Source organism: Ceratina calcarata, unplaced genomic scaffold (assembly GCF_001652005.2).
Source record: "Ceratina calcarata isolate Rehan_Ccalc_2016 unplaced genomic scaffold, ASM165200v1 scaffold304, whole genome shotgun sequence".
Taxonomy (NCBI): domain Eukaryota; kingdom Metazoa; phylum Arthropoda; class Insecta; order Hymenoptera; family Apidae; genus Ceratina; species Ceratina calcarata.
The window spans coordinates 97,651-111,123 of NW_017152908.1; the positions used below are offsets into that span (position 1 = coordinate 97,651).

Genomic DNA, 13,473 nt, shown 5'->3' on the forward strand with positions numbered 1-13,473 from the left:
TGTAGTTAGTTACCGTTCTTCGATTTGTTTTCGTTGAATCTCGAATACCTCGCATACTCACGAACAGTCGAATATTCCCCGAGAATTTAATCGTCCAATTGACACAGAGCGGCCACTCCTCTCTTAATCCAATGTACCTCATCGATTCGTGTCGTTAGTAAAATATATAATACAAAATTGGAAGAATGACCGGTGGTGGCTAAAACCCCGCGTCTTTCGCTCGTCTTGTACACGGGACAATGATACACGTTTCCGATAACGAACTGGGCTTTTACCCCGGGTTTCAGCCATATTATGGGAAGCAGATCGAACATAATTTTCGGCTTCGATTCGTCCATCTCTTTGGTCTCCCTGTTCCATCTCGCTCCCTCCAAGAACAGGCCCTGAAATTTCCAATTGCATCTTCCAGTCGCACTTTACGTTGCCGGTGACAGGCTTACCCTTATGTAAACTCCGTACTCCGGCTCGCTCGGGACAGTATCGCCAGCTTCGTATGAAGTTACTTCGAATTCGAAGTCCAGTCTGTCGATCGGGATTTTGTGCTTGCGCGCGTAATTTTGCAAGACGCCCGTAAGAAACGACTGAGTAAAGAAGAATCCCGATATCCAAAAGACGGGCGGCGCGTCGTGGTCTATCCAGTCTTGAAAGAATGCAATTCTGTCCAATAAATCGTTGGTGTAACTTCCGAGGGGTTTCAAGGAAGGGTACGACTTTTTGCCCCAGGTAGCAGGTACTCTGCCTATACTCATGCTGAAGAAGACCTCTTCCAGGTCGGAGGACATCAGAACCAAACCCTTGATAGCTTTCTGTACGTCTACCAGTGTACTTCTGATCACGTCGATCAAACTGTTGAACCTAATAAGCTCCTGACGGAGAACAGTGTTCATGCTGTTCATGTAGAGCACCGGGTACTTCTTCGATACCTCCAACACGTTGAATCGCGAGCGCACTTTCGTCAAAATGTCGTCGCACAGAGCGTACACCAAATCGTCTACGTCTCTCTCGACTCCGGCTCCAGTTATGTGCGGCTGAGTCAACAAAGCTCCTCTGAGTAGCTGCGCCGATTCCTGATTATCTTTCGTTATGTCCGCATTCTCGTGCAGACCGTACACCTCCGGCTGTTGATTAATCGGCAGGCTACGAATATACTGGAGACATCCCTGGTAGTCAGTGTACTCGGGCAGACGGTATATGCAACTCGGTGAAAAACAGTAGCTGTACAAATAAATGATGCGTGAGCAAAGAACGTATAGTAAACGTTTTTAATGGAATCGCAGGACTCACTTCGGATCCTCAATGACGTCGTGATTGTAAAAATTCTTTAATATCGCATTCAACAGACGTCTGTCCTTGTCGTCGGTCACGCGACCACCGTAATTGCATTCACCCGTTAAGTACAGAAGCGCTTCGAACGGCACATCGTCGTAGTCGTTTAAAAACAGCTGAGGAAGTGATAATGAAATGCACGTTTACCGATACCCAGAAGCTGACTCTGTGACCTTACCTGCAATTGCAAAACGCTGATGCGCAAATCGGATTCGTTGAATTCGTACGGAATGTTCCAACCCAGGGGACCAAAGTTCCTTCTCTCTTGTACGACCGCGTGGAAGAAGCACAGAGCGAACAGCAGCCTTCTCCATTCGTTTATTTTGGTGCAGTTGTTGAAGAACTTGAGATCTGATATCGGGTCGTTCATAAAACTTCTCAACAAGTTGTTCTTCAATCCTTTCGGTGGCTCGTTGGTCATTTTGACGCCGTTTTGTAGGATGGAGATAGGAAAGTCTTTCGACGGGTAACTGGTCAACCACAGTCGGAACTTTGGGTGGGTGTTCTCCGGTATGATGATCTCGTCGCAGATTCTGTCCAACTCCGGCATCCACGAGACGGCCAAATGACAGTTCTGAAGCACCACCCACTCTCCGCTTTTTATACCCCTCTCGATCATGTTCCACGCGATCGGTCCCTGACCCTGACCCAACGATATCGTCATCAAGTTCTCTTTCGGCACTCCGTAATCCTCCGAGAATCGAATTAGTCCGGCCATCGGATCGGAACCAGGCGAGAGGACGAAAATGAGAGGCGTCACGTTAGTGGAGTCGTTGTAACAAGCTTGAAGATCGAACGGTGGCGGTTCGACGAAAAATTGCCCCATGTAATGAATGACGAACATTCGCACGGCGGACACGATCTTGTCCGGCCTGATGCACTTCAGTATCACCAGCTTCGTCATACTCTCGCCCACGTCTTCGAACGGCGGAGGAAACGATTCGTCCTGGGGATTCGTGTAGTCGTAGTAAACTTTCCATTTGGCCGTCTGCGTCTCGAGCGAGTGTTTGAACCTCGTGAGGCCGGGTAAATTCATGGCTCCGACCACGTCCGCCCAAGATTTATCTGTGAGCCAAGATGGATCGGGATTCGGGTAAGGATTGTCCAGGGCCACGTCGCCTGTTAACAGAAACGTCCACAGCTCTTCTTCCACGTCGTCCCTCGCTCGCATTAAACCGACGCACAGGACGAAAGAGAATATCAATTTGTCCTTCTCGAACAGAGAACGACACACGTTTCTATAAATGCTGGCTGTGAAATATGTGTTCAGGCTGTGTATTCGCTGCGCCAGATCTTTGCTCTTCTCGCTGTTGGCTATCGACATCTCGTACAGATGAATGAACCACGGTAACGAGTACTGGTACATCGGGTCGATGTTCGTCAATTCGGAGATACAGAAGAACAGCACGGAGCCGTGCCCGGACACCGGTTTATACTTGTTACGAGCGTTGTCGATCTCTAACGCCGTCTTCGCAGCTACCTCTTGCTTAGCTTGGATGTCTTCCGACAGCATCTTCGACGTCGACAGTATCGTGATCGCCGTTTCGTCTTCCAAGATGTTCCCCTCGGAAGCTGACAGAACTTCTAAGATCTTGTCTTCGATCTCCTTCAGTATTCTCTTGTTGTTCGCAGCTTCGACGATCAACTGATTCTTCCGCTCCTCGAGAACGGGCAGTTCCTTAGCCACGACGATACCCAGTAACTGGTCCTGAAGCCCCTGCGGGGTGATCATGAAGTTCAGCAGCGTCACTTTTACGACGACCTCCGGCAAGTAATGCGGATTCCTCAGACGCGTCGTTATGTAAAATCGAAAGTCCGGACTGTACTCTATGACGTTCTCGCCGAATTTTATGTACGAAATACCGCGTTCCTTGTACACGTTTTTCAACAGCACCGGCTCCAACACCGCGTCTATCTCTTCCAAGATGTTTTCCAACAACACAGGTATACCGAGTTGTATACTAGTGTCTACTATCCTCACGTAACTCGGATCGGACAGTTTGATCACCGCTAGATTGTTCTCCTTCTCCATGTTCTTGATCCACTTGTTAGCCTGATTCTGAGGATCGATCATCAGTGGCCAGCGATCCGCGTTCTGTACGATGATACCGTTGTCCACGGAGAAGTTGTCCGCTGGCAAACCGAAGATGACCCAAGCTCGGATCTCCACCGGTTTCCCAAGAATATCTATCAGACTGAATTGTTTGCTGCAAGGAATTCCGACTTTCATACAAGACTCGTGCCACTGGGAGATCAGTTTGTTTCTATAGTCGATCGTGAAAGCTCCGAAGTAAGCGATCACACCGGAGGACAGTAGAACGTCACCGATCACGTTACGAAGACTCGCGCCCAATGTAGCTGCAGCTTCCTGCCACCTGTTCTTCTCACCGCTCAATCCGCCCAACAATTTCTCAGCTCTGTCCAGTTTCTTCATGCAGTACTCGATCTGATCCTCGAGCTTCTTCTTCTCTCTCATGCATTCGGCGAACTCGTCGTTCAACGACTGCAACTTCTGACTGACGTCTTGAAGAAGCGCTCTCTTAGCGTTCAACGCTTCCATCTGCGAGGCGAGAGCTGCCTCGGCCTCTGCCAGCATCGCCTGTTTCGGTTTCACGACCTTGATCACGCGATCGTACACCTCGATTGCTCGCACCCATTTGCAGAGACCCTCGCAGGCGGTCGAGACCTTCTTGATAGCCTCTGGTTGGAAGCTACGATCGTTCATGAACTTCTCGCGAATCCTCTTCATGTACGCCGGCGGTATATTGTCCTTGTCGAAGTTCTTCAGGCTGTCGAGGAACTTCATGTCACCCAATATTCTTATGGAAGCCGGCCAGTAGTCCTCGACGGTCTGACCAGTCGCCGGGTCCTGCACTTTCTCAGGTTTCACTCCCTTCAAAACGCACACAGCTTCCATGACCAGCCTCACGCCTGCCGGCGGGCTCTTCATGGAACGCACGATACTGATGTCGGCCGGTTTCAAAGTGTCCAGCGCGGCCAAGGCAGCTTCCAACGCGGGCGAAGCTTCCGCCAAATCGCTCTCGCAGTCGTCTTTTATCGCCTGAGCCGCGGCTGCAGCTTCGTTCGCCAACGCTTCTTCGGCCGCGACGACTTCCTTCCTAGCTTCGATATTAATAGTGTCCTGTTCTATCCTGACCATCAGCTTGTTGCTCAGCTCAGACTGAGCCAGAAGCTTTGGCTGCAGCTCCTGTAACTCTACTTTCATCACTGCTATCTGGCTCGCGGCGAAATCCAACTTTTCGAGCCCGGTCTCGTATCGCATCTGCTGCAGCGTGATCTGGTCGATCTTCCGGCCGTACAAGGAACAAAACGATTTTATCAGCTGCAGGAAGCTCGTGGGCGTTATGTAATATCTCCTGCCCTGCGTTCTGTAATAATCCTCGCTGGCCACGGCGATGCTCGTGTGAAATTGTTTCGATACACCGACGCACTTTTCTCGCAGAGCCTGGCTGATGTCGACGTTCTTCAACGACATCCGAGCCACCTTCTCCAGAGCGTCCTCCGGCCAGATCATGTACCAGTCGATCGTGCAACAATTGATCAGAGACGGGAACATTCTCAAACGATTTCGGAACTTGTCTCCTATGGGAGACATCGTCAGGATCCAGTGGAGATTCTTCATTATTCTCTCTAAGAAGAGCTGATGAAGTATCATCGGTGTCACCTCGATTTTTCGTCCACCGGTGCTGTGGATCACGTTCGTCATCTTGTCTAAGATCTCGGCTTTCTCCTCGGTGTTGTACAAGTTCGGCACGTCGCCCGTGTTCAATACCATATTTATGTCTTCGACGAAAGACTCGTCGTTGATCTGGTGATCGCCGAAGAGGAACGAAGTGGACTTTCCGTCGCAGCCTACTCGCAACAGCAAACTCTTCAAGTCCTCTCGCCACTCCGTAGGCCCGTAAGCGGTGGTGATTTCTATTTGATATATCAAGTACTCGCACATGCTGGTCGCCAACTTGGCGCAGGAACTCCTGCCGGATCCACCCATTCCTATCAACAGAGCGTGTCCGTTCTCCTGTAGCAGGATTCGCGATACTCGAGAAATGTGCTCGACCGCGAATCTGAACAACACCAGGTTCATCGGCGTTTTCGACAGCATGTTGTACTCCGTCAGATAGTACTCCATCTTCTCTTGAAGATCGTCCAAATCGACCACCTCGTCGTATAATCTAGGGTCAGCGTCGGGTTCCATGTAATTACCGAAGAACAGATCGCGTATGTGAGAACTCTTTATCTCGTTCTCTTCTTCTGTTAACAATCTCGCGAGGACCTTGTTCAACGGCTGTCGCAGTTGATCGTAACAGGTGTACTGCACCATACCGAACAGTAATTCCTGATCGTTGCTGTCTACCAATCGATCGTGGAACACTCTGTACACCTCGTGAACCCAAAGTCTGATCAGTTTGTCCGGGTCTTTCATCCTCACCGCCGGTACCATTAATATACCTCTGATCACTCTGCTGAAGTCCCGTAAATTGAACGTGTAATGACTCTTGGCCGGCGTCGGAAGAAAAGTTTTTATAGCACCGAGGAATATGTCCATGGTCGCGGTGACGACCATCTTCCCCAGCCTGGAGACTTCCGGAACGAACCCTTTGGCAAAATGAGTGTCCAGAATCGAAGAGAAGATCTTCGTCATGGTCGCCTCCTCGAAGAAGTCGATGCCGACGACGTGCATGTGTCTGGTCAGTCTGGGCGTGACCACGTTCGAGCCACCGCCGGGTGGTAGCATCGCGCAGATCAGATAAATGTCCACCAAGTGTAGCATCGTCATGTCTTTCAAGTCGAACCAGTGGCCGTGGTCCACCCATTGACGGATGAGCTCGATGGGTGGCTGAGCACCGTAGATCTCTACCTGCGGCATGCTGAGATCGTCGACGAACAGCACGCATTTCTTGCCCATCGGTGGACCGAAAACACCTTTCCTTCTACGATCCAACTTGGACATGACGATCTCCTGGGTCTGAGCCGCGGTGGTCCGAGCGCTGAAGTTCACGATGTTCTCCAGGTACAAGTCCCTCGGTAGGAATTGCAGGTAATTCATCACGATGACGGACTTGCCGGTGCCGGTCGGGCCGACGAATAAAATGGGTACAGCTTTGTCGACGAGATTTCGCATGAAGAAATACTGAATGACTACTTCCGTCGTCGGTACGACTAATTCGTTGGTTTTCGGATCTGGCAACAGGGACATCTGAAATAGGAGTGGGAATATGAGTCCTTGACTTTATGAAACGGAGTAATTTTATTAATACCAGCAGAGTGGTGTCCATCCAAGGTATCCACTGCCCATTGTTTCTCTTGTCGTATATCCAGTCGTAAACGATTCCCTTGTCGGGGAAGATCTGCTGTTTAGTCAGTTTAAACGCTTTGGGTTTGGGGTATTCTTCCTCGTTCCCGAGCACCAGTCCCCTTAAGTATACGTCGAAGATCTTCCTACTCTCGCTGGTCAGCGTCGAGCACATACCCCAAACGACGCTGAACAACAAAATGCATTGGAGCCAAACGGTGCTGACCTGCGTTTCTCCGTCCAGCATCGCGGTGAGCAGTTTCGTGAACGACTGAAATTGCAATTTTTCACGTCTCGATTCTCTGTAATCTCGTGCAACGTAATCGTATCGATGAAAGTACTGTCTCGACTTACCAGAAACATATGAAGTTCAGGCATCTCGATGAATTGTTTACAATATTGTTTGACGAACAATAAAACGGGTTCTGTCAACCATTCGATTAATTCTAAAATCAGTTCGTACTGCTCCAGAAGCAACTTCTGTTTAAGATACGTTTTGTAGGAGCCGAAGAGAGCGTGCCAACCGAGTTGAGATGGTTCCATGTAAATCATCCCGCATCGGCTGACGGTGGCCGGCGAGGCGTGCTCCAAATCGGCCGGTTCGAACATCAAGTTCATCTTCGACGACATCTGGATAATCTCTCCGGACATCAGACAAAGTTTCTTGTTGTCGTCGAGCACTGTGTTCATGCTCTCGATCCATACGGCGTCCACGGGTCCGTCAAAAAGGATCCACTTCCGTTCGACCGACATACTCTGCGCGTATTCCCTGAAGATGTTCGCCAGGACACCGTCGCTCCACTCGTGCGACACAGGGTCGAAGCTACCGTACAACTGGTCCAACGTGATCGCCTTCGGATTGATTATTTTATAAACCGCCGGCGATTCCCTCATCGTGGCTCTCCGTTTGCCGGACAGTTCGCCCAGAGCCTCCGCCAAGCACTGATAAGCTTTCGTCTTCCCGGACAGAGGCTGGCCGACGATCATCAGTCCGTGACGAACCAGTATCATTTCGTAAATTTGAATAATTTTCTCCATGTACCAGTCGGTCGATTGGAGATTGTGCTTCTCTAGAACGACCTTGGCCAGATCTATCAATTCGTCTCGATCTGGTTTCGGTAGGCTGACGCCCGGGAAAAGATCCGTGTAGATACCATTGAACAGAGGTATGTCGTGAGCCAAGAATTTCGGTAGATTGACGTCGATGATCGCTCGGAGGACTAAAATCGCCTCGTTCTCCGTCGGATACTTCAGTTTCAAATTGCCAGCGGCCGTGAGCACCGTCTTCACGGCTCGCATCCCGTAATCGTAATGATTCTGCGAGCTCAACTGTTCGGAGCAGAGCTTGTACGTGTGAACGATCTTCTCCGCTTGGTTCTTCGCGTCTATAAAGCCGAACGAGTACAGAGTGATCTCTCCTATCATAGCGTAATCCGGTACCATCATCGCCACCGTACGGAACAGGACTTTCAAGTTGTCGGGTAACTCCTGACGTCCGGCGTAACCAGGATTCATAGTTATAATGATGTAGCATGTGGGATTCAGTTTCAACTCCGTCCCCTCGAATACGAAGTTCTCCAACCCCATACTTATCGCCATTTGTATCGTCAGGATCTGTTGCGCGATCACCGAGAGGACTTCCAAGTCTATTCGATTGAACTCGTCGAAACAGGACCACGCTCCCGACTGCGCGAGTCCCTTGAAGAATTTACCCATCGCCTTGTAATCAAGGCCGTCGGAACAGTTGAACACGACGCACTGTTTAGCGACGGCTTTCGCGAGATCTTTGGCCGTCTCCGTTTTACCGGTTCCCGCCGGTCCCTCCGGCGAACCACCGAGGTTCAATTTCAACGCGCTCATCAACGTCCTGTAGCATCGATCGGTCAAAGGAGTTATCACGAGCCTCGGAGTATTCCCTAGATACTCGTACGCGTACGAGACGTTGGTCGTCACCATGCAGACGAGGGCGTCGTCGTCCACCCAGTAGTATCTCAGTTGCGATATCCAGTCGAAGTCCATCACGTCGCCCACTCTCTTGTCGACGAGCAGACGCACGACGTCCCGCGCGTGCACGTCGATCACTATCAGAGCGTTTATCGTTATCCTGGCGCCAGGGTCTAACTTGCCTCTGACTATGGTGACTGTTCTTTCTATTTGACTGTTGCACTGTAGGAGGTATTCCGGAGTCGAGCGAGTCTCGAACGATTCACAGACCTCGCTGGTCCAGTGTATCTGGCTGCAGCAGATCACGAGCTGACCGGGCCAGGAGAACATCCATTCTTCCCTGATCGTGTCGAAGTAAGAGATGATCGCCTCCTTGGCGATGTCGCGAATCGAGGCGAGCATCTGCTGTTCCACTTGTAGCAACCATCTCTCGACCATTCCTTTCGCGTCGGCTGGATAGATCTTCGCGCTGAGCGGAACGTATTCCTCTTCGTCGGACAGCATGCCGATGATCTCTTCGTCGGGAGTGATGCGCAGTCTACTGATACCTTCGAAGCACTTCTTCAAGTGCGGTTGCACCCTTTGAGGATCCTTCGTCTCGGACAGTATCTCTAGCAGCTCGTCGTTGGACAGGAAGAAGAATCTCGGGAAGAACAGGCGTTTCTTCTCCAAATACTCGTTCAGACCTTTCTGTATCTCCTCTAACAGCGTGTTGCACAGTATGAAATCTTGTAGCATGTTCAACATCGCGGTAGCTTCGAGCACCCGTGGATTCTGGACGACGTACGACATGATGTTACGCCAGATCTTGTCCATCCTTCGGAAGTTCTTCGCCTCGGTCGGCATCTGCCGCATGATGTCTTCGCTACTGAATATCGGCTCCAGGTACATCCACGTGGCTTGGCACGTCAACCACTGATCGATGATGTCCTGCATGAGCAACAGCTTGTTCTCCCAAGCCTGCATCTCCTGTTCGAACGCTTTTATGAACGGTGAACTTCTCATCGTCTGCGCTTTCAAGATATGATCGTCCAACAGCAATTGAACGTCGTCCACCGCGGTCAAGATGAAAACGCCGGTCTCTCGATAAGGCGTGAAGTTGAACTCGACCTCCTCCCACTCGCCTTTCATCCTCTGCAGATTCTGAAGAAGCCCGTGCTCTTTGACGGCGGCGGAGGATATCTCCTCGAGTTTAGCAACGTGCACCAACAGCCCCAGCTCCACCATGTCCGAGAGGCAACTCGCGTCCGTCAGAGCGATCTCCACGTTCGCGACGGCACTCATTTGATCCCAATGCCGTTTCTCCAGTCCCGGAGTGCATATGATTTGCAGCAGAGGGATGTACTGTTTGAATTTGTCCACTTTTCCTCGAACCACCTCGGTGATCTTCCGCGCCCCAGGAATGTCCGTGATCAAACGCGCCAGTCTGTACAACGTTCTCCAGATGTTGTCCGTCTCGTCTTTGACGTGCTCGGCGTCGAGCCCGTAAAACGGGCCGTAGAACCACTTGTCGTAGTTCACGTGGAAATCTAACACCGTGTGCCAGAGCGTGTCGAGGGAGTTGACCACCGAAGACATCACGGGTATATTTATGTACGGGCTCAGTTCCATGTCTAACAATGTCTCCTCTTCGTTTATTCCCTCGACCTCGTTTCTCATTTCTTCCATCCCTCTGGAGATCTCCTCGATCTCTTCGACCGCTTCCATCATCTCGTCGATGGTCAGCATCGGCGGGTCCTTCTTCTTGAACTGATCGATCGCGTACTTCATCGCTTGTACCCTCTGCTCGAAATTCTCCCTTCGTACACGGAGCACTTCCTCGAGGTACTCCTTCCTCATGTTCAATCTGGTGGTGGCCAGCTCCATGACGGTGTCCATCTCCTTCGGCCACGTGATCGTGCGCGTGTTCAACTGTATGTCTTCGTTCGTAGGCGGTTGGTAATTGAACAGGAACAGGATCAACTCTATCGAACGTGCCAGCTGCCTGCGCAAGTTGAACATCGTCGAGTCTCGACTCTCGCACAAGAAATTGTACAGCTCGACCAACTCTTGAGTCTTCTCGGGCATCTTCGAGATGGTCTCCGCTATTTTATCGAAGTTCGAGCACAGGTCACGATTGTTCGCTCGCAACTCGTCCGCGAAGAAATCGCAGATTTGCGTGCGTAGCTCGTAAAGAATTTGTCTGAGAACATCGTTTGTGGTCGTGCAATCGATCTCGACGATGTTCAGCGGTATCTGAAGCGAGAAACACCCGTTTGTAACAAGAATCCTTTCCTCTCTCATTGTGTGCCTTTACCTTGTCGCGAAAGACCCAGATCTCTTTTCTCAGTTCGTCGTATCCCTTTATCTTTTGTTCGAATTCGTGCAGGTACGGCATAGGATCGATTTCGAAGAAGTTATCCAAGTCTCGTTTCGCTTTGCCGTCCACGATGTACAACAAACGTTCGTAACATTTTAAGTACAATTGTGGCCCCGTGTGATGATCGCCGATCACGACCAACACGTCATCGATTATTTTTAAAACCTGAACGAACATCAATGCTGTTATTAAAGATTCAAGAAGCTGTCGAGAAGTTTGATTGTCGATATAAGTACCGATTCTTCGTATCGTGACACGTGGAAGAGACACTGCTGCATCTCGAGTTCGGGAAATAAGATCACTTCGATTTTCGGGATCTCCATCCCGACGTGCAAAATGTTGTCAACGCAATTTGAAATGATCTCGCGGACTTCGAAAATAGTCGGTCTGCAGTATAAATTCGACGTCCCGAGCTCCGGCTCGACGATCACTGTTACAAAGGGAGTTCTAAAATGTGACTACAGTAAAAATTCCGCACGTTCGCCACTGCGACAATTTTGAAACGATCGATCTCTTACTTAACAAACATCAGATCCTCGTAGTCACCTTCGAAACAATTTCCACCTCTATATTCCATAAAAAAATCTCGAATAATATACAAGGTTCTCATTATTATCAATCGTAACTGTTTAGATAAAAGAGTATTTACACTGCGAAAGTATTTTTCGATCAATGCTCTCGACGCATCGTGATGCGACTCGATCAAACACGACCAGGCGTGTTTCTTTTCTAAAAACAGTTCGGCGACATCGGCTAGCCAATGTTTGATCAACAGGTCCTTACTTTGATCGCATAAGGAATTTATTTTTGGTAATATTTCGGTGGCTAAGATAGGGAGCGGTCCTATGTCTCGGAGATTAATTATCGTTACGTCCTTATATCTAAACACGAATCATTTTTTACCATCCACGATTAATCGAGTATTTTCATCTCTGTGCTGCGGGAGGACTTACTTGAGGAAATATAAATTTTGAACGTCTCTCAATATTTCGTTTCCGATAAATAAATTGTATTGTATAAAATGACCAGCAGTTATTTTCGACTGATGCCACGGGACCGGCGCTCGTATATAAAAAATTGGATATTCCCATGGTGGACGTTTTATAATGAATCGTTTATAGGTATCGATAATTTCTATCTCGAATTGCACGATTTGTTCTTCGAAACTAGAATGAAACATTTTTTTTTAGGAAACCTTACCAATTCGCGCAGAGATATCGAAATCGAACGAGGTTTAATTAGAAATTTTATAGACGAACTCTTTTACTTTTCGCAGTCTATAAGGGATATGTTTAATTGCTTCCTCGAGATGCGTCTTGTCATAGTAATCCAAATCGCTGGCGTCCAAGCAATAATTTTTAAAATACAATGGCTTCACCTCTTCTTTCTCATCTCTCTTGTCAGCTGCTTCCTTCCTTTTAATGTTATCTAATATATCTGCGATCTTCTCTTCTACCGATCTCGGAATTTCGGCTTCGACTATTTCACGCGACTGTAAACGTGATGTTATCATTCGAATCATTCTCTTAATCGTGTAATTTCCGTTTCCTATTTCACGGAATCACGGATTTCGAGAAAATCGTAATACCTCTTTCTCCGGTGGTATCTGTTCGCGTTTTCTCTTTCTCAGTTTTCTGAGCTTACATCGTTTTACGTAATTCCTTTGACTCTTTTCCCATGACCAAGTACCATCTGCTAAATCTCGCAAACTAATAATATTACTCGACGAATACTTTGCGAACCTTGGAACGGCCTCCTGTTCGTCGTTTTCATTTTCGTTTATTATAATCTTCTGTCACAAAGAAAACTTATCTATATATATTGTTTCGTACAACTAGATCGTAGGAATATTTATTTAGTTATTTATTTCGTATAGGCAAATATTAATGTATTTAATTACCTTCATTTGAGAAAAGTATGTTAAACGTAAATAATGTCCGTGGAAGAGGGTGGAAAGTCGTAAACACGAAGGTAACTATGGCAACTAAGGCAAATGCTGTACAAATAACTAGTACAAATACTATCTTAGTTTGTTATATATTTTTATTAGTACAATAAACGAAATAAAAATTCAAAATCAAATATAAAAATAAAATTTACATTTTTATAATAATTGCGAGAGAGGTCCCATTTATTGATTTTCAAAATCATTACAATTACACTCTTTAATCATTGTAGTAACCAGAGAGAAAATTTTCTCTCTGCAGTAACATATTAATGAAACGCGTTGCTTGATTAATATTATAACAACGATCGATGTCTATAATTAGATAACTGAGATCCAAGGAGATCCGAAGAATCAGTTTCTCATCTTCAAGTTCGCAAACGAGAAAGAACTTTGTCAGCAGTGAAATAAATTTATTTTGCGTTGATGAAATTCATATGCGACTAGTTTAAATACTTTCTATGTTCTTGTCATTGTATGTAAGAGTTCTAACACAGCCTAAAGAAGGCTGTGGTTCTAATAAAAATTTATATCTCTAATTTATTGTAAAAATGAATAATTCTGATTAATAAATTAATGGAAATG

The 13,473-nt window shown here is 47.9% G+C and overlaps 1 protein-coding gene across 1 annotated transcript; it reads right to left on the minus strand.

The window, feature by feature from the left end:
• Nucleotides 1-2: 2 nt before the first annotated feature.
• On the minus strand, nucleotides 3-12,544 carry Dnah3 (dynein heavy chain 3, axonemal). The gene is made up of 11 exons (XM_018023388.2): nucleotides 12,203-12,544; nucleotides 11,897-12,109; nucleotides 11,462-11,824; nucleotides 11,180-11,390; nucleotides 10,881-11,108; nucleotides 6,995-10,819; nucleotides 6,606-6,911; nucleotides 1,505-6,544; nucleotides 1,285-1,442; nucleotides 441-1,215; nucleotides 3-383 (listed from the first exon to the last, which is right to left on the minus strand). Exons 1-11 carry the CDS (start codon nucleotides 12,463-12,465, stop codon nucleotides 87-89), a joined length of 11,679 nt encoding a protein of 3,892 aa, XP_017878877.2. The 5' UTR covers nucleotides 12,466-12,544; the 3' UTR covers nucleotides 3-86.
• Nucleotides 12,545-13,473: the final 929 nt, after the last annotated feature.

Excerpts from the sequence above, each read along its gene's own strand:
- Dnah3 (XM_018023388.2), bottom strand. The coding sequence starts at position 12,465 with ATGATTCGAATGATAACATCACGTTTACAGTCGCGTGAAATAGTCGAA. Across the intron at positions 11,109-11,179 it reads TGTCACGATACGAAGAATCG|GTTTTAAAAATAATCGATGA; the intron begins GTACTTATATCG and ends ATGTTCGTTCAG. Across the intron at positions 384-440 it reads AGTACGGAGTTTACATAAGG|GGCCTGTTCTTGGAGGGAGC; the intron begins GTAAGCCTGTCA and ends TGGAAATTTCAG.